Raw genomic sequence first — 27,279 nt, 5'->3', positions numbered from 1 at the left:
CAGCGCAGTGAACAATACTTGCTTTTAGCCCATGTCTTTCTCTAATAACACACACAAAAGGCAATCATGGAAAGCGGACAGTAGGGCTCTAGACCCCACCCACCCCGCCTGCCGCTACTGGCTCCAGCTCCTTACACCTCTCTCTGACAAAAAGAAACAGCGAAAGGGAGAGAGGGCGTATGAAAGAGAGCCGATGAGAATGGTACAAACCCGAACAGCTTTGTGTGTCACACTCGAATACATCGCATCCACAGCTATGACCTAGGCGCGGATCGTCGCTCTCAAGACAAGCGCAACATCGGAGAGAGCAATTACGCAAGGTTCCGATAGAGAATGAATGAGAAGCTGTATCCAACAATTCCAAAACGCCCGGTTGATCTCATTTTGCTACCATTAGAGCATCAACTGGATTACCATAAGGGAGCGACGAGAACGGAGCACAGTAGCAACAACGTCTTTACAATTGAGGAATAAGAGATTTTGCTCCAATAATTGAATCATTTACTTTTCATCAAAACACAAATATCTGTATGTATTTAGAGGTGTATTTCCAAGGACACATAAATTAAAGCGCGGTTAGCCGTCTTTAGGTCCACTTGGATTTGAGCATATTGACACTTTATTAGTTATCCTGATGGAAACTGCTTCAAAAGCTCGTCGGCTATCCAATGTGTCAACGGCATCTAACGTGTCCAATGTGTCCACGTCCAGCGCAGGGACTGAGGTAGGACAGAGCGATGTGCAGATTTGGGGGGACAGACCTTTACCTGTCGACTACCTTGGTGACATCTCGATCCTGGATGACGGGAGATGGTCTAACTCTAGCGTGAAGAAACATCACCACAAACACAACCTGAAGCACCGCTACGAACTGCTGGAGACACTGGGGAAAGGGACATACGGCAAAGTGAAGAAAGCCATCGAGAGACAATCCGGCAAAGTGGTGAGTTTTAGACAACGACTAACCGCCAATGAAACGTGTGTGACAGTTGGAACTTGGTGTGTTACAACAAGTGAATAACACGATTATAATGAAGGTCGTGATGTAAGAACATCAGAAAGCAGCGTCTGGCAACTAAATATAGTGTGATATGTTGTTGTTTCTTTGATAAATATTCATAAACACTCATGTTCATAGCGCGGCAATCAGAAATCCCTTGAATTATAGATGAGACCACGTGGGATTTCAGCTTTCCAATTTAAATTAAGCAATGAGCCCATTTAATGTTGTTTTATGGCCATAATTACACACATGAGACAAAATCAGTTGTATTGTCTCAGAGGTCACACTGCTTATATAAGATGAGTCAAAGGTCAGTTTAAAAGTACATATTTAGTCCATTTTAAAGGCCCATCTATAACATGTGTTTTCAGTGTTACCAGACCTCAGAAGAATGAGTCTCTTGTCTAATTCTGTTGACTTTAACTTGTGAGTTTTGATGAGCTGAGATGCACGAGTAAAAATTAAAGTTTTGTCCCACTGAATGTGAACTGACAAATCCATTTAATAATGCACCTTGAACCACCTTCCCTGTAGCCATGACATGTGAATTATATTATAGGGATATTTCAGGTATTTTGTTGACTAGTACTAAAATAGGTCTAGTGGGTTACTCAACCTCTGTACTGTGTGAAGAGACAGTGGGAGGGGAGGGAGATACTGAGGGTATTGTTTGACCTCTGGTCACCCCCTGGCTGGGCAACTAGAACTTTCCAAGTGTGAGGTATGCAGGAGGAAAGTAGACAGTCTGCTGTGTTGGTCTCCTCGTTCTGACTAACACCGAGGTGTGAAGGAAGCAGAGGCTCTTGGAGGGGTTACGTGTGGGGTGCACACACACACACAAAACACAAGCCCACATATATATACATACATTCACGACGAGAGCTTCTCACTTGGTCGCTGTATTGATGAGGTACCTAATGACTTCAAACTGTATGAACAGTGGAGAGAGAGAGAGATGGGGGGAGGGGGGGGCTACATTCTCACTGGTTATCCTGTATAGCCAGGAAGAGAAGTCACCACAGAGCCTCCTAAACATTACCTGTCTGTGTGGGGGCTCTGTCAGGCATAGAAATGCCTCCCTGTCCATGTCTCAGAGGTCTGGAGACATGCTTGCTTCAGGACACCCTGCTTACTAGACAGGGAGAGAGAGGATGAGCCAGTGACTGAACACACACTCACACAGACAATACAAACAGAAGTCTGGATGGGATTTTTAGGCCGGGGTGACTCATTGAGATTAGCTGCTATAAAACCACCAGTCTCCTGAGTACAGTCTCCTGGCTGCTACCATACAAGAGTATTCAGTCTCCTGGCTGCTACCATACAAGAGTATTCAGTCTCCTGGCTGCTACCATACAAGAGCATTCAGTCTCCTGGCTGCTACCATACAAGAACATTCAGTCTCCTGTCTGCTACCATACAAGAGCATTCAGTCTCCTGGCTGCTACCATACAAGAGTATTCAGTCTCCTGGCTGCTACCGTAAAATAACATTCAGTCTCCTGGCTGCTACAGTAAAATAACATTCAGTCTCCTGGCTGCTACCGTACAAGAGTATTCAGTCTCCTGGCTGCTACCGTAAAATAACATTCAGTCTCCTGGCTGCTACCGTACAAGAACATTCAGTCTCCTGTCTGCTACCGTAAAATAACATTCAGTCTCCTGGCTGCTACCATACAAGAGCATTCAGTCTCCTGGCTGCTACCATACAAGAGCATTCAGTCTCCTGGCTGCTACCATACAAGAGCATTCAGTCTCCTGGCTGCTACCATACAAGAGCATTCAGTCTCCTGGCTGCTACCGTACAAGAGTATTCAGTCTCCTGGCTGCTACCGTACAAGAACATTCAGTCTCCTGTCTGCTACCGTACAAGAGCATTCAGTCTCCTGGCTGCTACCATACAAGAGCATTCAGTCTCCTGGCTGCTACCATACAAGAACATTCAGTCTCCTGGCTGCTACCATACAAGAGCATTCAGTCTCCTGGCTGCTACTGTACAAGAGCATTCAGTCTCCTGGCTGCTACCATACAAGAGCATTCAGTCTCCTGGCTGCTACCATACAAGAGCATTCAGTCTCCTGGCTGCTACCGTACAAGAACATTCAGTCTCCTGGCTGCTACCGTACAAGAACATTCAGTGGGACTTTGAGTCAGTCAATTATGATGCACACGGTTGAGTCGCCGTGTGTCTAATCTGTTGTGTCTGAGTGAACATTTGTGTACCGACCTTGATCCCTTTTCCCCAGTAGAGACATAAGACACAGTCATATGGTGGAGGGTTGAGAGAGCCTTTAGATTGAATGTTATGTAATTATGCAGCTTTCCCTGGCCTGGTCTGGTCTGGTAATGTTATGAAAGCAGTGAGAGGAGCAGGTTGATAGGGTCAGCCAAGCAGCAGGAAGGGAACACTTCTATGTTGACCTGTCAGGGCACTCTGTGTGAGTGTGTGTTAGTGCCTGTGTTCTGCGCCAGCTTCTCTGGATAGATAGGTATTTCAGAGACAGGTCTAAGGAGAGAGAGACAGAGATAAGGGGGGGGGGGTTGTACCAGCTGGGCTAGTCTGGTGTATACTTCACAATAAAACCACCAGTAGCATCTCTCCAGCTGGGTTAGTCTGGTGTGTACATCACAATAAAACCCCCAGTAGCATCTCTCCTCTCCAGCTGGGTTAGTCTGGTGTGTACATCACAATAAACCCACCAGTAGCATCTCTCCTCTCCAGAAGGGTTAGTCTGGTGTGTACATCACAATAAAACCACCAGTAGCATCTCTCCCAGCTGGGTTAGTCTGGTGTGTACATCACAATAAAACCACCAGTAGCATCTCTCCAGAAGGGTTAGTCTGGTGTGTACATCACAATAACCCCCCAGTAGCATCTCTCCTCTCCAGAAGGGTTAGTCTGGTGTGTACATCACAATAAAACCACCAGTAGCATCTCTCCTCTCCAGCTGGGTTAGTCTGGTGTGTACATCACAATAAAACCCCCAGTAGCATCTCTCCTCTCCAGCTGGGTTAGTCTGGTGTGTACATCACAATAAAACCACCAGTAGCATCTCTCCTCTCAGCTGGGTTAGTCTGGTGTGTACATCACAATAAAACCCCCAGTAGCATCTCTCCTCTCCAGCAGGGTTAGTCTGGTGTGTACATCACAATAAAACCCCAGTAGCATCTCTCCAGCTGGGTTAGTCTGGTGTGTACATCACAATAAACCCCCAGTAGCATCTCTCCTCTCATCATTCTCATCAACCCTGTGTTTACCATTATCTCTAATGACCCCACCTGTGTAGCATCACCTCCAGAAGGGTTAGTCTGGTGTGTCCATCACAATAAACAGGGCAGTAGCCTCTCCCAGAAGGGTTAGTCTTGTGTACATCAAACAGCCTGCTTGTAAACCACAATAAACACATCTGGGGTTCCTGGTGTGTACATCACAATAAAACCTGGTCTGTATCTCACAATGACAGCTCTTCTTCTGGTCATCACAATAAACCCCCAGTAGCATCTCTCCAGAACGGTTAGTCTGGTGTGTACATCACAATAAACCACCCCCTCACAGTAGCATCTCTCCGCAAGAACACGCACACTGGTCACATCACAAACACGCACACCCCCAGTCACACTCCAGCTGGGTTAGTCTGGTGTGTACATCACAATAAACCCCCAGTAGCCCCCCACTTGGGTTAGTCTGGTGTTGTACATCACAATAAACCCAAATGGTGGTTGTGACTCACATCCATAACCCTGGGCTGGAGTCTGGTGTGTACATCACAATAAACCCCCCTAGCATCTCTCCAGCTGGGTTAGTCTGGGATCACATTACAATAAACCCCCAGTAGCATCTCTCACTATCACCACAATAAAACCCCAGTAGACTATTGGGTTAGTCTGGTGTGTACATGAGTTCAGATCTGGTGTCCATCAAATGGCACCCCCCAAAGTAGTGCATCTCTCCAGCTAGGGAATCTGGTGTGTACATCACAATAAACCCCCAGTAGCATCTTCCAGCTGGGTTAGTCTGGTGTGTACATCACAATAAAGTTCCAGTAGCATCTCTCCCAGCTGGGTTAGTCTGGTGTGTACATCACAATAACCCCCAGTAGCATCTCTCCTCTCCAGCTGGGTTAGTCTGGTTTAAATCACAATAATATTCAACTGTAGCATCTTCTCCAGCTGGGTTAGTCTGGTGTACATCAAACACTAATAGCTATTCAACAATAAACCCCAGAGCATCTCCAGCTGGGTTAGTCTGGTGCTCTGTTCATAACCCATTTAAAACACCAGTAGCATCTTCAGCTGGGTTAGTCTGGTTCTACATCACAATAAAACCCCCAGTAGCATCTCTCCAGCAGGGTTAGTCTGGTGTGTACATCACAATAAAACCCCCAGTAGCATCTCCAGCTGGGTTAAAACTGGTAATACATATTCAACTATCAACCCTGTGTTTACATTCTAATGACATGCTCAGCACCTGCTATGGTGAGCCTCCTTTCCACTCCACTGATGCAGGGCATAGCCTTTCCCTAATTTCTTCATTCATCAAACCCATTTAAAACACTAATAATATTCAACTATACCCACATTCTACTGTGACTCCTTTCATAACCCATTTAAAACACTAATAATATTCAACTGTACCCACATTCTACGCTGCCGTTCATAACCCATCAAAAACACAATAATATTCAACTATACCCAGTCACAGCTGTTGTAAGGCCCAAATGGTGGTTGTACTAACATTTAAAACCTGGGCTAGGGGTAATATTCAACTATACCCATCATTCTACAGTTCATAATCCCATTCACTAAAACCACTAATAATATTCAACTGTACCCAAATTCTTTCCACTCCACTTGTAGGGAATAGGGTGCCATTAAAAACACTAATTTATTCATTAAGAATACTTAGAACCATTCTAAGTTCTGTTCTCTAACCCATTTAAAACACTAATAATATTCAACTGTACCCACATTCTACACTCCGTTCATAACCCATTAAAAACACTAATAATATTCAACTATACCCACATTCTACACTCCGTTCATAACCCATTTAAAACACTAATAATATTCAACTGATTCTACCCCCACATTCTAAGCTCCGTTCATAACCCATTAAAAACACTAATAATATTCAACTGTACCCATTTCTACAAAACCCATTTAAAACACTAATAATATTCAACTGTACCCACATTCTACACTCCGTTCATAACCCATTTAAAACACTAATAATATTCAACTATACCCACATTCTACACTCCGTTCATAACCCATTTAAAACACTAATAATATTCAACTGTACCCACATTCTACACTCCGTTCATAACCCATTTAAAAACACTAATAATATTCAACTATACCCACATTCTACTCCGTTCAAACCCATTTAAAACACTAATAATATTCAACTATACCCACATTCTACACTCCGTTCATAACCCATTTAAAACACTAATAATATTCAACTATACCCACATTCTACACTTCTAAGCTCCGTTCATAACCCATTTAAAACACTAATAATATTCAACTGTACCCACATTCTACACTCCGTTCATAACCCATTTAAAACACTAATAATATTCAACTGTACCCACATTCTACAGCTCCGTTCATAACCCATTTAAAACACTAATAATATTCAACTATACCCACATTCTACACTCCGTTCATAACCCATTTAAAACACTAATAATATTCAACTGTACCCACATTCTACACTCCGTTCATAACCCATTTAAAACACTAATAATATTCAACTATACCCACATTCTACACTCCGTTCATAACCCATTTAAAACACTAATAATATTCAACTATACCCACATTCTACACTCCGTTCATAACCCATTTAAAACACTAATAATATTCAACTATACCCACATTCTACACTCCGTTCATAACCCATTTAAAACACTAATAATATTTAAGTTGGACACTTAACCATAAAACACATGATTTGTAACCCATAACACATGATTTGTAACTATAACACATGATTTGTAACTATAACACATGATTTGTAACTATAACACATGATTTGTAACTATAACACATGATTTGTAACTATAACACATGATTTGTAACTATAACACATGATTTGTATACATCCAAGGCACCATTGTTTTTAAACCATGTTGAGTCTAGAGGCAGACGTCACTCTGTTAGGAAAGTGTAAATCCAAGGTACCACATACAGGACATTGCCAATACTAATATCATATGATGTAATAGAGTCTTATCAGACGTGTAACATAATGTTCTGATACTGCTTCTGCCAGCCTGCCACTATGTCTTCTGGAAAGGGGGGAATATTTCACTTCACTTGGCTGCATCCCATATGGCACCCTATTCCCTATATAGTGTACTACGTTTGACTAGCTCTGGTATAAAGTAGTGCACTAAATAGGGAATAGGGTGCCATTTGTGACACATATTTTGTCAAAGGTGTGATTAAACTCTTCTCCCTAAAAAGGAGTGAAGGAGGATATGGTGCCATGAGTGACGCAGGGAATAAGGAAGTACATCTCACTGGAACTTCCTGTCCCTGTCGGCTGACTCACAACCCACTTCCTGTATTCCTAATCCTTTCTATTTTCCCTATTAAGTCTTAACCCCCCCCCCCCCCATGGTCTGTCTGGAACCAGCATGGTCTGTCTGAGACACTGTAGAGGAGAGGTTCCCAACTCCAGTCCTCCAGTACCCTCAACAGTTTCTGTTGTAGGTCCGGACAAAAAACACCTGATTCCTCATTGAGCGCACACACACACACACACACACACACACACACACACACACACACACACACACACACACACACACACACACACACACACACACACACACACACACACACACACACACACACACACACACAATTGAGCCCACTGCTATGGTGAACCCCGCAAATGACCTTAAAGCAGTCACAGAGACAGGGTCTACATAACCACTGTGCTGGGGATATTTCCTGTCCCATTTAGCAAGGCTAATGTCATCCCACTGTGTTCATTATGAGTTTGCCGTGTGGAACCAGCATGGTCTGTCTGAGATACTGTAGAGCAGAGGTTCCCAAGTCCAGTCCTCCAGTACCCTCAACAGTACACAACAAAATACCTGATTCCTCATTGAGGGCACACACACACACACACACACACACACACACACACACACACACACACACACACACACACACACACACACACACACACACACACACACACACACACACACACACACACACACACACACACACACACACACACACACACACACACACACTGAGCTGTGTAAAAATGGAACATCTATTTGTATCTAACCTCATTAAGCATCTGTTGTCTCCAGTGGGCTGGCTGCGTGTCCTTCCATAAACCTAGTTTCTCCAAGGTTGTGGTAAAACTTCACCATCCATCCTCTCCTCCTCCTCCTCTGAGAGAGAGAGATATTCTTGAGGGTCTTGGCCCAGTTAGAGACACAGCCAGGTTATTTTACACTACCAGAGGACGGGTCACTGCTTATGAGCTTTATTGTGAGAACTAGAACAATCAAAAGTTTATGAGCACATATGAGCAAAATAGCATTTCTTTCCTCTCGCAAGGGACTGGACAAGTTTTACGACTATTACAAGACCTGAAACTATAAACATAAGTATAAAAGTGAGATGACCACACAGATAAACAATTCATCTCTTCCTACAGCCGCTGTATCAGTGGAGAGCCATGAGACTGGTAATGGAGAATAATACTCTGTTGAATACCTGAGACCTGCACCATGCTGCCCCTCTGACCTCTGACCTCACTGACACAGGGGTTTATAATACTCTGTTGAGACCTGCACCATGCTGCCCCTCCGACCTCTGACCTTACTGACACAGGGCAGGATAAGTCAGAGACAGTTCTACTAAACGCTGAGCTGTTGTATTGATCCAGTATTGATCATCTGTTTGTCTCCCGTGACAGACGATAACATTTAAACGTCTGTGAATGTCATCAGGTCCAGTCAAAATACAAGGGTCACTCCAATACAACATGTTCACAGTGGACTCAGATAACTGTGTGTGTGAAGTCATCTGCAGTCAGTGATCACTGATTAGAGCGTGACTGCAGATGACTTCACACACACAGTTATCTGAGTCCACTGTGAACATGTTGTATTGGAGTGACCCTTGTATTTTGACTGGACCTGATGACATTCACAGACGTTTAAATGTTATCGTCTGTCACGGGAGACAAACAGATGATCAATACTGGATCAATACAACAGCTCAGCGTTTAGTAGAACTGTCTCTGGCTTATCCTGCCCTGTGTCAGTAAGGTCAGAGGTCAGAGGGGCAGCATGGTGCAGGTCTCAGGTCTTCAACAGAGTATTATAAACGCCTGTGTCAGTGAGGTCAGAGGTCAGAGGGGCAGCATGGTGCATGTCTCAGGTCTTCAACAGAGTTTTATAAACCCCTGTGTCAGTGAGGTCAGAGGGGCAGCATGGTGCGGGTCTCAGGTCTTCAACAGAGTATTATAAACGCCTGTTCTGTTGTGTGACCTGTGTGTGATCTGCCGTCAGTGTGTGATGATGTGATGTTCTCTCTCTCTCTTCTGCCAGGTGGCCATTAAGTCCATCAGGAAGGAGAAGATCAAGGATGATCAGGACATGGTTCACATCCGCAGAGAGATCGAGATCATGTCCTCCCTCAAACACCCTCACATCATCTCCATCTCAAGGTAGGTCTGAGAGAGAGACAGAGAGAGAGAGATCATGTCCTCCCTCAAACACCCTCACATCATCTCCATCTACGAAGGTAGGTCTGAGAGAGAGAGAGAGAGAGAGAGAGAGAGAGAGAGAGAGAGAGAGAGAGAGAGAGAGAGAGAGAGAGAGAGAGAGAGAGAGAGAGAGAGAGTCCTCCCTCAAACACCCTCACATCATCTCCATCTACGAAGGTAGGTCTGAGAGAGAGAGAGAGAGAGAGAGAGAGAGAGAGAGAGAGAGAGAGAGAGAGAGAGAGAGAGAGAGAGAGAGAGAGAGATCATGTCCTCCCTCAAACACCCTCACATCATCTCCATCTACGAAGGTAGGTCTGAAACACCCTCACATCATCTCCATCTACGAAGGTAGGTCTGAGAGAGAGAGAGAGAGAGAGAGAGAGAGAGAGAGAGAGAGAGAGAGAGAGAGAGAGAGAGAGAGAGAGAGAGAGAGAGAGAGAGATCATGTCCTCCCTCAAACACCCTCACATCATCTCCATCTACGAAGGTAGGTCTGAGAGAGAGAGAGAGAGAGAGAGAGAGAGAGAGAGAGAGAGAGAGAGAGAGAGAGAGAGAGAGAGAGAGATCATGTCCTCCCTCAAACACCCTCACATCATCTCCATCTACGAAGGTAGGTCTGAGAGAGAGACAGAGAGAGAGAGATCATGTCCTCCCTCAAACACCCTCACATCATCTCCATCTACGAAGGTAGGTCTGACATCATATCCATCTACGAAGGTAGGTCTGAGAGAGAGAGAGAGAGAGAGAGAGAGAGAGAGAGAGAGAGAGAGAGAGATCATGTCCTCCCTCAAACACCCTCACATCATCTCCATCTACGAAGGTAGGTCTGAGAGAGAGAGAGATCATGTCCTCCCTCAAACACCCTCACATCATCTCCATCTACGAAGGTAGGTCTGAGAGAGAGAGAGATCATGTCCTCCCTCAAACACCCTCACATCATCTCCATCTACGAAGGTAGGTCTGAGAGAGATGGGGGGAGAGAGAGAGATGGAGATCATGTCCTCCCTCAAACACCCTCACATCATCTCCATCTACGAAGGTAGGTCTGAGAGAGAGAGAGAGAGAGAGAGAGAGAGAGAGAGAGAGAGAGAGAGAGAGAGAGAGAGAGAGACAGAGAGATCGAGATCATGTCCTCCCTCAAACACCCTCACATCATCTCCATCTACGAAGGTAGGTCTGAGAGAGATCGAGATCATGTCCTCCCTCAAACACCCTCACATCATCTCCATCTACGAAGGTAGGTCTGAGAGAGAGAGTGACAGAGAGATCGAGATCATGTCCTCCTCAAACACCCTCACATCATCTCCATCTACGAGGTCTGAGAGAGAGGTAGGTCTGAGAGAGAGAGAGAGAGAGAGAGAGAGAGAGAGAGAGAGAGAGAGAGTGACAGAGAGATCGAGATCATGTCCTCCCTCAAACACCCTCACATCATCTCCATCTACGAAGGTAGGTCTGAGAGAGATGGGGAGAGATGGGGGGGGGAGAGAGAGACAGACAGAGACAGAGAGAGACAGAGAGAGAGAGAGAGAGAGAGAGAGAGAGAGAGAGAGAGAGAGAGAGAGAGGGAGCGCGAGCAGTGAGTGTGTTCATTTGTTTGCCTTTGCACATACTGCACTGTACAGCGAATCAGAAGGGAACATTGGGCAGATTCCACTGAAGATTCCTCATCCCTCTGTCTCCACTATCGCCAAGTCCAACATCTGTGGATGTTTACTATGATGTTGGCTGCTTACGTAGGAACAGAGAACACACATGACTGAGAGACCAAGTGTAACCCAAAACAAACACAAATAACACAAATAACATAACAAATAGCAACACATTATGTAATAACTTCTTTGTATTTTAAGTACATCTGTCTGGATAATTTGAACATTTGAGTATATTTGGGTGTGAAGGCTGTCAGTGTCTTGTTGCCTTGCTGGTGTGCGTCTCTCATTGTGAAACCACAAAGGTTCTGTGAGGGCAGCCAGCAGTACCATCTCTGTGTTCTGTACAGTATCTGTCATCAACTATACAACAGAGTCTTTAAAGGATGATTACTACATGTGTTTATTGTTGTGGTTTGGACCGAGCCCAGAAAGCCCTAGAAACCTATAGACACACACTTTATAAAGTTTATACAGCCTCGCCCCAGTGTCACCCAAATAAGAGAGAGAGCAGGAGGAGGGAGAGAGAAAGAGAGAAAAGAGAAGGGAGAGAGAGAGGAGGGATAGAGAGAGAGAGAGAGAGAGAGAGAAGAGAAGGGAGAGAGAGGACAAAGAGAGGAGGGGGGAAAGAGGAGGAGGGAGAGAGAGAGGAGGGGGAAAGAGAGAGAGAGAGAGAAGAGAAGGGAGAGAGAGGACAAAGAGAGGAGGGAGAGAGAGAGGAGGGGGAAGGAGAGAGAGAGAGAAGAGAAGGGAGAGAGAGGACAAAGAGAGGAGGGAGAGAGAGAGGAGGGGGAAAGAGTGAGAGAGAGAGAAGAGAAGGGAGAGAGAGAGGAGGAGAGATAGATAGAGAGAGAGAGAGAGAGAGAGAGAGAGAGAGAGAGAGAGAGAGGACGGAGAGAGAGGAGGAGGAGAGAGAGAGAGAAAGGATGTCTTTGGACCCCCAGTATTTTGGGGCCTGACCGGTCTCATTCATTAGTCTCTATGTTTAGACTAGAAGGGAGAGGGCCCACCTCTCAGAGTCCACTAGCCTGTATTTAATAGGGATGAACTGAACTAGCTAGGTAATTACACTGAGGAGTGACTGGAGAGAACTGCCATAGGTCGCAGCTAGCAGACAGACTGAAGGCCACACACACACACACACACACACACACACACACACACACACACACACACACACACACACACACACACACACACACACACACACACACACACACACACACACACACACACACACACACACACACACACACACACACACACACACACAGTGGAACCAGCCCCCTGTAGTTTTCTGGTTTCACAGCAACAGCAGCAGATTAAGTTGCCAGGAGTCAGAGAAAGTTCAGGTTCAGTCCTGACTAGCCAGCCCACAACCAGCACTGTAGGGATCCTTCCTTAGATGTCACAATACTGTCTAACAAAAACATAATAAATGACGAGTAAAGTTGTCACCTGACCAATATAAATACCCTTTATTTTATCATAAAAATGGTCTACAGTGGTCGGTCCGTGGGGATTTTCCAGGAGCTCTGGACCTGAGTCAGTGTTGTTATTGTGCAGAGCCATGTAGTGTAGAAGGAGAATAGACAGGTCCTCTGACAGCCTACTATCGACTGACAGGCTACTGTCGCTTAGCTCCAGGTCAGGCACAATGGAAAGAGTTCAGGATCTGGGAGAGGAGAGAGGGGGGAGAGAGATAGAGAGAGAGACAGAGAGAGAGATAGAGAGAGAGAGAGAGAGAGACAGAGAGAGAGAGAGAGAGAGAGAGAGAGACAGAGAGACAGAGAGACAGAGAGACAGAGAGAGAGAGAGAGAGAGACAGAGAGACAGAGAGACAGAGAGACAGAGAGACAGAGAGACAGAGAGAGAGAGAGAGATAGAGAGAGACAGAGAGAGAGAGAGAGAGAGAGAGAGAGAGAGAGAGAGAGAGAGAGAGAGAGAGAAGAGGTGAGAGTGACATACAGGGTCTATTAACAGGGTTAGAGGTGTGTGATACACTGACCACTCTCTCTTTTAGTGATCTTACATAATACTGACACTTGCCGTACGCACACAGGATGGAAGAACCAACACACACACACACACACACTATCCTCCTACTCTTCTCACCAGAAGTTCTACCAACATGACTTCTACTGTCCTGGGTGAGGACATGACTCAGATATCACAGTGTTCCTCAACTATATCAGGGTAGAACAGTGTCCCTATTCTAAACAGTTAACAGCAGTATAACACAACAATGTGAACAGTATCAGAGACCTCTCCGTTGAAGCACAGAAGCAAAATCCCCAGTCGTGCTAAATTGGCGACAGTATCTCTCTCTGTATTCTGGATTTACTCCAAAGGGCCCCATTGTTGAAACTGTGGACCCGGTGGGCCCCGGTCAAAAGTAGTGTTCACTATATCTGGAAATAGAGGGCTATTTGGGATGCAACCTGAGATGGGTTTGCTGATTTCAAACTCCTCCCATCCTGACGTTGTCCTCTGTGTATGTCCTTGTGTCCAGTGTTTGAGAACAAGGACAAGATAGTGATGGTGATGGAATACGCCAGTAAGGGAGAGCTGTATGATTACATCAGCGAGCGACGGCGGCTGAGCGAGAGAGAGACACGACACTTCTTCAGGCAGATTGTTTCCGCCGTGCACCACTGTCACAAGGTAAGAGATGCGCTGATCTGAGGTCAGTTTTACTCTCTTCTGTATGGTAAAGGCTAGGACCTGGATCAGCGATCCTAGGTCGGTGGCCTAAGCCAATGGACATTTCTACAAGGAAAAGCTATGCAGCTGTCCCAACCCACACACATCCATTCTGTAGTTGGAAACCAGAGTTAAATGGTACATTACCCTACAGCAGACCAGAGTACATTACCCTACAGCAGACCAGAGTACATTACCCTACAGCAGACCAGAGTACAGCAGACCAGAGTACAGTACCCTACAGCAGACCAGAGTACAGTACCCTACAGCAGACCAGAGTACATTACCCTACAGCAGACCAGAGTACATTACCCTACAGCAGACCAGAGTACATTACCCTACAGCAGACCAGAGTACATTACCCTACAGCAGACCAGAGTACATTACCCTTCAGCAGACCAGAGTACAGCAGACCAGAGTACATTACCCTACAGCAGACCAGAGTACAGCAGACCAGAGTACAGTACCCTACAGCAGACCAGAGTTAGCTCACACAATAAGACACATAATTGCCCTTCTGTGCCCATGTAGCAGCCCATCCCCCACCCTCCCCTTCCCTCAGGCCCTCTCCACCTCCAGGTTGAGTGCTGTTCCCTGGGGAGACAGAGAGAGTGTTGGCCCTTTGTCCTCCACAGTCCCTACAGCTGGTGGCTATGACTGATGTCATTACTGTAGGTCCTGGTGGAGTGATGTCATATTCCCAGCTGGGAGAGACTGAGGGCGCATCCCAAATATAGTGCACTACTATGGGCCCTGGATAAAAAAAAGTGTGCACTGCAAAGGGAATAGGGTGCCAGCTGGGAGAGGATGACTGGCGGATAGGGCTGGCTACAGCTGCTGGTGACATCCTGGTGAGGGAGTTGTCGGGGGCAACCGTGACATGGTGAGGAGGGAGGAGCCGGACATAGAGATACAGTAGGTTAGGACAGGGCAGCGCTGCTGTGACAGACTGAAGGAAGTGTTGCAGAGTATAGACTTCCCCTGCTTCCTCCCTACAGAGAGAGAGAGAGAGAGAGAGAGAGAGAGAGAGAGAGAGAGAGAGAGAGAGAGAGAGAGAGAGAGAGAGAGAGAGAGAGAGAGAGAGAGAGAGAAAGAAAGAAAGAAAGAGAGAGAGAAAGAAAGAAAGAAAGAAAGAAAGAAAGAAAGAAAGAAAGAAAAGAGAGAGAGAGAGAGATAGAGGTCGGCCACATCTTTCTCTGAGCACATCTTCCTTCCATGGTTAAGTGAATTATCAACACACAGAGCATGGTCAAACTGTTCACGTGGTTCTTCGGGTTCCTATTGAACCATGACCACACTTCCTGTCACTGACTGAATTCCAAATGGCACCCTGATCCCTACATGCACTGACTACTGCACTCATTACGACCTGGTCCCATGGGGCTCTGGCCCGAAGTAGTGCACTATGTAGGGAATAGGGTGGCGTTTGAGATGCGGTGCCTGTGTCCCACATGTTTAACAGCTGTTTAGTGTGTCACCCAACAACATGAGAGATGTACTTTCTGTCATTGAGATGAATTAAAGATGCTACATTTATATAGAACATGTGCCACTTGAAAATAACTATTGCGGATGAGCTCACCAAACATAGTAGACAAAAGAAAGGTGCGCAGGTGTGTGTGTACGTGGGCGTGTGTACGTGTGCGCACAGGTGTGTGTGTGTACGTGGGCGTGTGTATGTGTGCGCGCCGGTGTGTGTGTACGTGGGTGTGTGTGTGTGTGTGCGTGTAGGTGTGTGTGTATGTGTGTACGTGGGCGTGTGTGTGTGTACGTGGGCCGTGTGTGTGCGCACAGGTGTGTGTTTACGTGGGTGTGGGTGTGTGTGTGTGCGTGTAGGTGTGTGTGTACGTGGGCATATGTGTGTGTATGTGGGTGTGTGTGTGTACGTGGGTGTGTGTGTGTGTACGTGGGCGTGTGTGTGTGGTGTGTGTGTGTGTGTGTGTGTGTGTGTGTGTGTGTGTGTGTGTGTGTGTGTGTGTGTGTGTGTGTGTGTGTGTGTGTGTGTGTGTGTGTGTGTGTGTGTGTGTGTGTGTGTGTGTGTGTGTGTGTGTGTGTGTGTGTGTGTGTGTGTAAATGGGTCACAGTTTAATTAGACTTGTTTTGTACTCCTGTTTTGTCTTTGTAGAACGGAGTTGTGCACAGAGATTTAAAACTGGAAAACGTGCTGCTGGATGAAAACTGTAATATCAAGGTAAGACCTTTGACCCCGTAGAGATGTCCATCTCTTGTCTTTCATATGCTGTATTTCAACACAGAATCTTAGCGATAGGAACAGTCTCTTTACAGGTGCAATCAGGAGTCTTATCCAAGGGTCATTTAACGTTGATTGTCATGCTCTTCTCTCCTCCAGATTGCTGACTTCGGTCTGTCCAACCTTTACCACAAAGACGAGCTCCTTCAGACGTTCTGTGGCAGCCCTCTGTACGCCTCACCAGAGATCGTCAACAGCAGGCCCTACCATGGTCCAGAGGTACACACACACACACACACACACACACACACACACACACACACACACACACACACACACACACACACACACACACACAAGTAAGACACGAATAGCCCACATGGAAGGGAACAAGGGAAATCCTTCTCTTCACATCTGTGTCATTGTGAAACCCAGAGAGTCTTATTTCAGACCTGCTGGACTGATCCTACTGTACATCATGGAAATAAGACACAAATCTAAACTCCCGGGTTCTCACCAGTGGAAAATCCCCAGAACAAATTCCCTTTAACAGTTGGATAAGGGAAACACTGAAGGGAACCCCCATCCCAAAAAGTGCTCTTGCTCCCTGGGTCTTCTGGGTTTGTCCTTAAGCTGACAAGTGAAGGTAGTGAACACCCGTTCCTGTCTTGGAGGAAGTTTACTCACACACACACTTCTGACACACACACACTTCTGACACACACACACACACACACACACACACACACACACACACACACACACACACACACACACACACACACACACACACACACACACACACACACACACACACACACACACACACACACACACACACACACACACACACACATCCTGTCAGGCCCGGCCAGCCAGGCTTCACAGCCACTTCCCCAACAGCCAGCCCAGGTCAGCTCACTCATCTGAAAGGAGTCTCAACATGTTACCAAACATAGACCCAGAATAACTATGACTCCAGGATTTCACTGAGTCCCATCACTTCATGAGACATTAGGAGCCGCCCCTCTCCCACCCTACAGTAAATCTGACATAATGACCCCTACACCAGCTGACCCTGTCACCCCTCCTCTACTCCCATCTCCTTTAGCTTCCTGAGAAAAGCCCTTCCTCGGTTTGACACAGCTGGTCATAGAGGCCGAGACCGACAGAGTCCTAGCCAACAATCACAGCTCTATAGTCACGCACGCTCGCACGCACACACGCACACACGCACTGAGGTTATGGAGTCAGGGGAGTAGACTTCCACAGAGACTAATCGTCCATTGTTTCCCAGCTCGCTGTGGTTTACAGAACACTGTGATTCCTGGAGATTATCTCAGCTAATCAGAGAATACGGCCTGTGTCCCAAATTAAACCATATTCTCTATGAGCCCTGGTCACTACATAGGGAATAGGCTGTCATTTGGGCCGAAGCCTAAGGTCTATACCTCAGAGCCGAGCCAAAGGCAACCTCATCAGAACAGAACCCAATCACTTAAGTCACAGACCTTGACATGGCTTTTACAACAGCAATCAGTGTGCAAAGAACGGAGTGTTTGGAGAAGATACAGAATCTTGTTATTCTTTCTGTTAAAAAACATTATCTTAGCCAGCAGACGGGTGTGAAAACAGTAGGAAGTATAACCATGACAAACCAACAGTAGTAAATCAGCAGCCTTGAGGTCTGTGTGCTACTGAGACCACCATACAAGAACGCTATGGACAGTATTGGAACTACCAGTGTGTTGTGTTTCCAGGTAGACAGTATAGTAACTACCAGTGTGTTGTGTTTCCAGGTAGACAGTATAGTAACTACCAGTGTGTTGTGTTTCCAGGTAGACAGTATAGTAACTACCAGTGTGTTGTGTTTCCAGGTAGACAGTAGTGTTTCCAGGTAGACAGTATAGTAACTACCAGTGTGTTGTGTTTCCAGGTAGACAGTAGTGTTTCCAGGTAGACAGTATAGTAACTACCAGTGTGTTGTGTTTCCAGGTAGACAGTAGTGTTTCCAGGTAGACAGTATAGTAACTACCAGTGTGTTGTGTTTCCAGGTAGACAGTATAGTAACTACCAGTGTGTTGTGTTTCCAGGTAGACAGTATAGTAACTACCAGTGTGTTGTGTTTCCAGGTAGACAGTATAGTAACTACCAGTGTGTTGTGTTTCCAGGTAGACAGTATAGTAACTACCAGTGTGTTGTGTTTCCAGGTAGACAGTATTGTAACTACCAGTGTGTTGTGTTTCCAGGTAGACAGTATAGTAACTACCAGCGTGTTGTGTTTCCAGGTAGACAGTATAGTAACTACCAGTGTGTTGTGTTTCCAGGTAGACAGTATAGTAACTACCAGTGTGTTGTGTTTCCAGGTAGACAGTAGTGTTTCCAGGTAGACAGTAGTGTTTCCAGGTAGACAGTAGTGTTTCCAGGTAGACAGTAGTGTTTCCAGGTAGACAGTATTGTAACTACCAGTGTGTTGTGTTTCCAGGTAGACAGTATAGTAACTACCAGTGTGTTGTGTTTCCAGGTAGACAGTAGTGTTTCCAGGTGTTGTGTTTCCAGGTAGACAGTAGTGTTTCCAGGTAGACAGTAGTGTTTCCAGGTAGACAGTATTGTAACTACCAGCATGTTGTGTTTCCAGGTAGACAGTAGTGTTTCCAGGTAGACAGTATAGTAACTACCAGCGTGTTGTGTTTCCAGGTAGACAGTAGTGTTTCCAGGTAGACAGTAGTGTTTCCAGGTAGACAGTAGTGTTTCCAGGTAGACAGTAGTGTTTCCAGGTAGACAGTATAGTAACTAGTGCGTGTTGTGTTTCCAGGTAGACAGTAGTGTTTCCAGGTAGACAGTATAGTAACTACCAGTGTGTTGTGTTTCTAGGTACACAGTAGTGTTTCCAGGTAGTAACTAGTATTGTAACTACCAGCGTGTTGTGTTTCCAGGTAGACAGTAGTGTTTCCAGGTAGACAGTAGTGTTTCCAGGTAGACAGTAGTGTTTCCAGGTAGACAGTATTGTAACTACCAGTGTGTTGTGTTTCCAGGTAGACAGTAGTGTTTCCAGGTAGACAGTATAGTAACTACCAGTGTGTTGTGTTTCTAGGTAGACAGTATTGTAACTACCAGCGTGTTGTGTTTCCAGGTAGACAGTAGTGTTTCCAGGTAGACAGTAGTGTTTCCAGGTAGACAGTATAGTAACTACCAGCATGTTGTGTTTCCAGGTAGACAGTAGTGTTTCCAGGTAGACAGTATAGTAACTACCAGCGTGTTGTGTTTCCAGGTAGACAGTAGTGTTTCCAGGTAGACAGTAGTGTTTCCAGGTAGACAGTAGTGTTTCCAGGTAGACAGTAGTGTTTCCAGGTAGACAGTATAGTAACTACCAGCGTGTTGTGTTTCCAGGTAGACAGTAGTGTTTCCAGGTAGACAGTATCGTAACTACCAGCGTGTTGTGTTTCCAGGTACACAGTAGTGTTTCCAGGTAGTAAGTATTGTAACTACCAGCGTGTTGTGTTTCCAGGTAGACAGTAGTGTTTCCAGGTAGACAGTAGTGTTTCCAGGTAGACAGTATAGTAACTACCAGTGTGTAGTGTTTCTAGGTAGACAGTAGTGTTTCCAGGTAGACAGTATAGTAACTACCAGTGTGTTGTGTTTCCAGGTAGACAGTATAGTAACTACCAGTGTGTAGTGTTTCTAGGTAGACAGTAGTGTTTCCAGGTAGACAGTATAGTAACTACCAGTGTGTTGTGTTTCCAGGTAGACAGTATGGTAACTACCAGTGTGTTGTGTTTCCAGGTAGACAGTATTGTAACTACCAGTGTGCTGTGTTTCCAGGTAGACAGTAGTGTTTCCAGGTAGACAGTAGTGTTTCCAGGTAGACAGTAGTGTTTCCAGGTAGACAATAGTGTTTCCAGGTAGACAACTGTTTCCAGGTAGACAGTATTGTAACTACCAGTGTGTTGTGTTTCCAGGTAGACAGTATAGTAACTACCAGTGTGTTGTGTTTCCAGGTAGACAGTATTGTAACTACCAGTGTGTTGTGTTTCCAGGTAGACAGTATAGTAACTACCAGTGTGTAGTGTTTCCAGGTAGACAGTGTTGTAACTACCAGTGTGCTGTGTTTCCAGGTAGACAGTAGTGTTTCCAGGTAGACAGTAGTGTTTCCAGGTAGACAATAGTGTTTCCAGGTAGACAAGTGTTTCCAGGTAGACAGTAATGTAACTACCAGTGTGTTGTGTTTCCAGGTAGACAGTATTGTAACTACCAGTGTGTTGTGTTTCCAGGTAGACAGTATAGTAACTACCAGTGTGTAGTGTTTCTAGGTAGACAGTAGTGTTTCCAGGTAGACAGTATAGTAACTACCAGTGTGTTGTGTTTCCAGGTAGACAGTATTGTAACTACCAGTGTGTTGTGTTTCCAGGTAGACAGTATAGTAACTACCAGTGTGTTGTGTTTCTAGGTAGACAGTATTGTAACTACCAGTGTGTTGTGTTTCCAGGTAGACAGTATAGTAACTACCAGTGTGTAGTGTTTCTAGGTAGACAGTAGTGTTTCCAGGTAGACAGTATAGTAACTACCAGTGTGTTGTGTTTCCAGGTAGACAGTATTGTAACTACCAGTGTGTTGTGTTTCCAGGTAGACAGTATAGTAACTACCAGTGTGTTGTGTTTCTAGGTAGACAGTATTGTAACTACCAGTGTGTAGTGTTTCTAGGTAGACAGTATTGTAACTACCAGCGTGTTGTGTTTCTAGGTAGACAGTAGTGTTTCCAGGTAGACAGTATTGTAACTACCAGCGTGTTGTGTTTCCAGGTAGACAGTATAGTAACTACCAGTGTGTTGTGTTTCCAGGTAGACAGTATTGTTTCCAGGTAGACAGTAGTGTTTCCGGGTAGACAGTATTGTAACTACCAGTGTGTAGTGTTTCCAGGTAGACAGTATTGTTTCCAGGTTGACAGTATTGTAACTACCAGTGTGTTGTGTTTCCACGTAGACAGTATTGTTTCCAGGTTGACAGTATTGTAACTACCAGTGTGTTGTGTTTCCACGTAGACAGTATTGTTTCCAGGTAGACAGTATTGTAACTACCAGTGTGTTGTGTTTCCAGGTAGACAGTTGGGCCCTAGGAGTGCTTCTCTACACCCTGGTCTATGGGACCATGCCCTTTGATGGGGAAGACCACAATAAACTCATCCGCCAGATCACCAACGGAGAGTACAGGGAACCTACACAGTCCTCAGGTACTAGTTTAACTCTGTTGCAGTGTCCTCTTTCTTTCTCGCGCTGTAGCTGTCTTCTCTCGCTCTGTAGCTGTCTCCTCTCTCTTTCTGTAGCTGTCTCCTCTCTCTCTCTCTGTAGCTGTCTCCTCTTTCTTTCTCTCTCTGTAGCTGTCTCCTCTTTCTCTCTCTCTGTAGCTGTCTCCTCTCTCTCTCTGTAGCTATCTCCTCTCTCTCTCTCTCTCTCTCTCTCTCTCTCTCTCTCTCTCTCTCTCTCTCTGTATCCGTCTCCCCTCTCTCTCTGTGTAGATGTCTCCTCTTTCCCTCTCTCTCTGTAGCTGTCTCCTCTCTCTCTCGCTCTCTGTAGCTGTCTCCTCACTCTCTCGCTCTCTGTAGCTGTCTCTCTCTCTCTCTCGCTCTCTGTAGATGTCTCCCCTCTCTCTCTCTGTAGCCGTCTCCTCTTTCTTTCTCTCTCTGTAGCCGTCTCCTCTTTCTTTCTCTCTCTGTAGCCGTCTCCTCTTTCTTTCTCTCTCTGTAGCCGTCTCCTCTTTCTTTCTCTCTCTGTAGCCGTCTCCTCTCTCTCTCTCTCTCTCTCTCTCTGTAGCCGTCTCCTCTCTCTCTCTCTCTCTCTCTCTGTAGCTGTCTCCTCTCTCTTTCTGTAGCCGTCTCCTCTTTCTTTCCCTCTCTCTGTAGCCGTCTCCTCTTTCTTTCCCTCTCTCTGTAGCCGTCTCCTCTTTCTTTCGCTCTCTGTAGCTGTCTCCTCTCTCTCTCTCTCTGTCTCCTCTTTCTTTCTCTCTCTGTAGCTGTCTCCTCTTTCTTTCCCTCTCTCTGTAGCTGTCTCCTCTTTCTTTCTCTCTCTGTAGCTCTCCTCTTTCTTTCTCTCTCTCTCTCTCTCTCTCTTCTCTCTCTCTCTCTCTCTCTCTCTCTCTCTCTCTCTCTCTCTCTCTCTCTCTCTCTCTCTCTCTCTCTCTCTCTCTCTCTCTCTAGCTGTCTCCCTCTCTCTCTCTAGCTGTCTCCCTCTCTCTCTGTAGCTGTCTCCCTCTCTCTCTCTCTGTAGCTGTCTCCCCTCTCTCTCTGTAGCTGTCTCCCTCTCTCTCTGTAGCTGTCTCCTCTCTCTCTCTTAGCTGTCTCCTCTCTCTCTCTCTGTAGCTGTCTCCTCTCTCTCTCTGTAGCTGTCTCCTCTCTCTCTCTCTGTAGCTGTCTCCTCTCTCTCTCGCTGTAGCTGTCTCCTCTCTCTCTCGCTGTAGCTGTCTCCTCTCTCTCTCGCTGTAGCTGTCTCCCTTCTCTCTCTCTGTAGCTGTCTCCTCTCTCTCTCTCTGTAGCTGTCTCCTCTCTCTCTCTTTAGCTGTCTCCTCTCTCTCTCTTTAGCTGTCTCCCCTCTCTCTCTTTAGCTGTCTCCCCTCTCTCTCTCTGTAACTGTCTCCTCTCTGTCTGTTAAATAATGCCATAGATTGCTGCTAAAGTCTCTGTCTGCCTCACCTTCACTCTCTCCCAGATGCTCGTGGTCTGATCCGCTGGATGTTGATGGTTAACCCGGAGCGTCGAGCCACGGTGGAAGACATCGCCAACCACTGGTGGGTCAATTGGGGCTGGAAGACCAGTGTGTGTGACTGTGACATCCAGAAGGACAACAGTGGCTGCATCTCTTCTCCAACGCTAGCACGCTTTATCGACTGGCAGAACCGCACCACAGAGTCACCCAGGGTGGCGCTGGTCAAGCCTCCCCGCTTGGAACACCCCGCCGCACCCCCCCACGCTGGCCGCCAGCGCCTAAGGAAGTCCAGGAAGGAGAATGATAGCGGAGCACTCCACCATCACACCGCGTGGGAAGACAAAGACAAACCAGGACTGAAGAGACCCAAGGGGATCCTGAAGATGCATGTGTCTGAGCAGAGGTCCCACAGCCTGGGGGAGATCGAGCTGAGTCGCTCCCTGCACTTCCACGAGGGAAGGGAGCTGCTCTCCAGCCCCGAGAGGGATGAGGAGGAGGACGATGATCAGGATCGCCTGGGGGTCTCGCCGGCCAAGATGGTGCCCATCCTCCCCAAGAAGGGCATCCTGAAGAACAACCAGCAGCGGGAGTCTGGCTACTACTCCTCCCCGGAGCGCAGTGAGTCCTCTGAACTGCTAGGGGGCAGCACCTCCATGACCCCACCCGTCAGCTCACCAACAAAGAGGTCCATGGGGAGAAAGGGCATATTGAAGCGTAATGGGAAGTATGGCAACTCCACTTCCTTCCACAGTGGCTTGTCCAATATGAGCTACCACGGAGAGACTCCGGGGGACTCGGGCCTCTCTCGCAGCCAGAGTAAACCCTCCAGTATTGTCTGTGAGGAGATGGGTCTCTCCAGTGTTCCCCCCTTAATGGGAATGGATTGGTCTCCCTCGTCCCCGCAGCCACACGTCAGGGCCTGTATGTCGGCTGAGGATCTACTCCAGCTGGCAGGCTTCAGACGGGGCCTCCAGACGGCTGCAGGGGGGCTCCATGGGGGGAAGGTGGGGACCCGAGGGACACCAGGGTCTCCTGGTGACGACGGCAGCTTCTCTCTGCTAGGGGACATGGATGATATGACCCAGGTCTATCAACACACCCTGGACATCAGCAGCAATCTGACCTAGAGGAGGGGGAGTTTGGAAGGGAAGGGACATGGGAAGGACAGACACACACTTGAACCTTCATTTCTGGGTTAGGACTGGCCAGGTGTGTTGTGAACTGGGCACCCCAGCCACCTTAATGTACTGAATCTACCCTCTCAGAGACAGTGCTGCTGTAAATCTGCTATATGGTCAATAGAGCTAAATAAATATTGTGTTGTATGTCACTCAGAGTCACAAACCATGCTGTGGTGAAGCTCAATGTAATAGACAGTTAGGGCTACTGTTCATGTTATCTCAATGTAATAGACAGTTAGGACTACTGTTCATGTTATCTCAATGTAATAGACAGTTAGGACTACTGTTCATGTTATCTCAATGTAATGGACAGTTAGGACTACTGTTCATGTTATCTCAATGTAATAGACAGTTAGGACTACTGTTCATGTTATCTCAATGTAATAGACAGTTAGGACTACTGTTCATGTTATCTCAATGTAATGGACAGTTAGGACTACTGTTCATGTTATCTCAATGTAATGGACAGTTAGGACTACTGTTCATGTCATCTCAACCTAATGATAACCATGTGTTATCTATTTATATTGTTGAAACAGACATATATTGCCTGTGTGTTTGGGTCATTACAAGACGTACTGAGGTGTATGTACCCTTCAAGGAATGGTACTGTATAATAGTATTGCTTGATTGAATTGACATGAATGTCCTAATCCAGCAGGACATCTATTGTTCAGTATCACAGTGGGAAGGTTGAAGAGCAAACCGTGTGTATTGATATAAGTCTACTGTATGGGCCGTCCACAGGAAGTGCCTTTATTAGTGCTATGTTATCACGGACTGTATTTCCTGAAGGTTTATGGAGGAACAGATAGATAACCAACCAAACTCACCACGAGACACAACTATAGGGAGGCGATTCACAGAGCTGTGACCACGCAGTCTCCCGAGGCGAAACAACTAGGACTTGTTCATGTTCGTAACCATTTGGTTTCACAGTAGAACTGTCCTTGTTTTAGAAAGGGGACTGAAAGACAGAACGACTGAAAGAACAGAAGAAGGGTGGGTAGAGACGTGGAGTCAAAACTTAAGTCTATTCACAGAGTTGTGGCTACAAGCCCTCCAGTCTACAGGACTAGCTCATGTGTAGGACATATGTAAATGAACTGTCGTTGTTTTAGAAAGAGAAATAGTGAAAAAACAAGTCGATAGACGTGAGTCAGTGGGAGGGGTTAATGGGTTGGTTGTAGAGGTCTTGTTTGTGGAGGGAAGTTGGGTGCTGGCTAGGGCTGTTACACCTCTTCCTCCCCAGACTGAAGACTCAGAGTGTAGAGAGAAAAGAGGGGTTGAGAGAGAGGGCTGAGAGAGAGAGAGAGAGGGCTGAGAGAGAGAGAGGGCTGAGAGAGAGAGAGGGCTGAGAGAGAGAGAGAGCTGAGAGAGAGAGAGGGAGAGAGAGAGAGGGGCTGAGAGAGAGGCTGAGAGAGAGAGAGCTGAGAGAGAGGGCTGAGAGAGAGAGGGCTGAGAGAGAGAGAGAGAGAGCTGAGAGAGAGAGAGAGAGAGAGAGGGCTGAGAGAGAGAGAGAGGCTGAGAGAGAGAGAGGCTGAGAGAGAGAGAGGCTGAGAGAGAGAGAGGGCTGAGAGAGAGAGAGAGAGAGAGAGAGAGGGCTGAGAGAGAGAGAGAGAGAGAGAGAGAGGGCTGAGAGAGAGAGAGGGCTGAGAGAGAGAGAGAGGCTGAGAGAGAGAGAGGGCTGAGAGAGAGAGAGAGGGCTGAGAGAGAGAGAGGGCTGAGAGAGAGAGAGAGAGAGAGAGGGCTGAGAGAGAGAGAGAGAGGGCTGAGAGAGAGAGAGAGAGAGAGAGAGAGCTGAGAGAGAGAGGGCTGAGAGAGAGCTGAGAGAGAGAGAGGGCTGAGAGAGAGAGGGGCTGAGAGAGAGAGAGCTGAGAGAGAGAGAGAGAGGGAGAGAGAGAGAGAGAGAGCTGAGAGAGAGAGAGAGAGAGAGAGAGAGAGAGGGGCTGAGAGAGAGAGAGAGAGAGAGAGAGAGCTGAGAGAGAGAGAGAGAGAGAGAGAGAGAGAGAGAGAGAGAGAGAGAGAGAGGGCTGAGAGAGAAAGAGAGAGAGAGAGAGAGGGCTGAGAGAGAGAGAGAGCTGAGAGAGAGAGAGAGAGGGGGAGATGATAGACAGACAGAGCGATAGTAGCTTAGTGTAGCTGGGAAAAGAAAGGGGGAGTAGAGAGAGAGAAAGGTTGAGTGAAAAAGGTAAAATGGAAAGAATGTTTGGAAGGGTGAAGGGAATTATGTTTCAGCTGACCAAATAAGTTCAGCTTTAAGTTGGGAAGATACACAGTTCAACACATTTCAGCTAAAAGTCATTACAGTCACTGTAGCTGAAAGCCATTACAGTCACTGTAGCTGAAAATCATTACAGTCACTGTAGCTGAAAATCATTACAGTCACTGTAGCTGAAAGCCATTACAGTCACTGTAGCTGAAAGTCATTACAGTCACTGTAGCTGAAAATCATTACAGTCACTGTAGCTGAAAGCCATTACAGTCACTGTAGCTGAAAGCCATTACAGTCACTGTAGCTGAAAGTCATTACAGTCACTGTAGCTGAAAGCCATTACAGTCACTGTAGCTGAAAGTCATTACAGTCACTGTAGCTGAAAGTCATTACAGTCACTGTAGCTGAAAGCCATTACAGTCACTGTAGCTGAAAGTCATTACAGTCACTGTAGCTGAAAGTCATTACAGTCACTGTAGCTGAAAGTCATTACAGTCACTGAAGCTGGTACTATACATCCTTGGTTGAACAGCAGTGTGTTAGCTCACTGTGAGTGTTACATATAGATGGCCTTCTCTCTCTACAGCCTGTGTGCTGCTGGACCAGTTATATGTGCTCTATGAAGCGTGGCTTGGTGAGAGGGCATAACCTTCAGTACCACTCTAGAACAGAAATAACCCAGGCAATTATATGTTTCAGTGTGTTTGGGTTTCTCAAACACCACACGATTGTTTAAATGTCTGGGTTTGTGCCCCAAATGGCACCCTATTGGTTACTTTTGAACCCAGTTCTATGGGCCCTTTGTGAAAAGGAGTGCACTACATAGGGAATAGGGTGCCATTTGGGACACAGACCCAGACATTTAAACAATCGGGCGGTGTCCGACAAAACCCA

The 27,279-nt window shown here is 46.4% G+C and overlaps 1 protein-coding gene across 2 annotated transcripts; it reads left to right on the top strand.

Annotated features, from left to right (window-relative positions):
* The first annotated feature begins 165 nt into the window (after positions 1-165).
* LOC124022103 (NUAK family SNF1-like kinase 1) lies at positions 166-25,535 on the top strand. 2 transcript variants are annotated; one of them, XM_046337146.1, is made up of 8 exons: positions 166-943; positions 9,594-9,695; positions 9,771-9,789; positions 13,913-14,064; positions 16,229-16,294; positions 16,454-16,573; positions 21,389-21,521; positions 22,993-25,535. In XM_046337146.1, exons 1-8 carry the CDS (start codon positions 635-637, stop codon positions 24,114-24,116), a joined length of 2,025 nt encoding a protein of 674 aa, XP_046193102.1. In that variant the 5' UTR covers positions 166-634; the 3' UTR covers positions 24,117-25,535. The 2 variants fall into 2 exon arrangements, with proteins under 2 accessions (XP_046193102.1, XP_046193103.1); XM_046337147.1 differs by lacking the exons at positions 166-943; positions 9,594-9,695; positions 9,771-9,789 and adding an exon at positions 11,146-11,197.
* Positions 25,536-27,279: the final 1,744 nt, after the last annotated feature.

This window comes from Oncorhynchus gorbuscha, unplaced genomic scaffold (genome assembly GCF_021184085.1).
Source record: "Oncorhynchus gorbuscha isolate QuinsamMale2020 ecotype Even-year unplaced genomic scaffold, OgorEven_v1.0 Un_scaffold_1292, whole genome shotgun sequence".
NCBI classification, from domain to species: Eukaryota; Metazoa; Chordata; class Actinopteri; order Salmoniformes; family Salmonidae; genus Oncorhynchus; species Oncorhynchus gorbuscha.
Note: the sequence above shows the minus strand (reverse complement) of the source record. Positions and strands in the feature narration are given on the sequence as shown.

Coding starts and splice junctions, on each gene's coding strand:
- LOC124022103 (XM_046337146.1), top strand. CDS start 635: ATGGAAACTGCTTCAAAAGCTCGTCGGCTATCCAATGTGTCAACGGCA. Junction 16,295..16,453: donor ATGAAAACTGTAATATCAAG/GTAAGACCTTTG, acceptor TCTCTCCTCCAG/ATTGCTGACTTCGGTCTGTC. Junction 21,522..22,992: donor GGAACCTACACAGTCCTCAG/GTACTAGTTTAA, acceptor ACTCTCTCCCAG/ATGCTCGTGGTCTGATCCGC.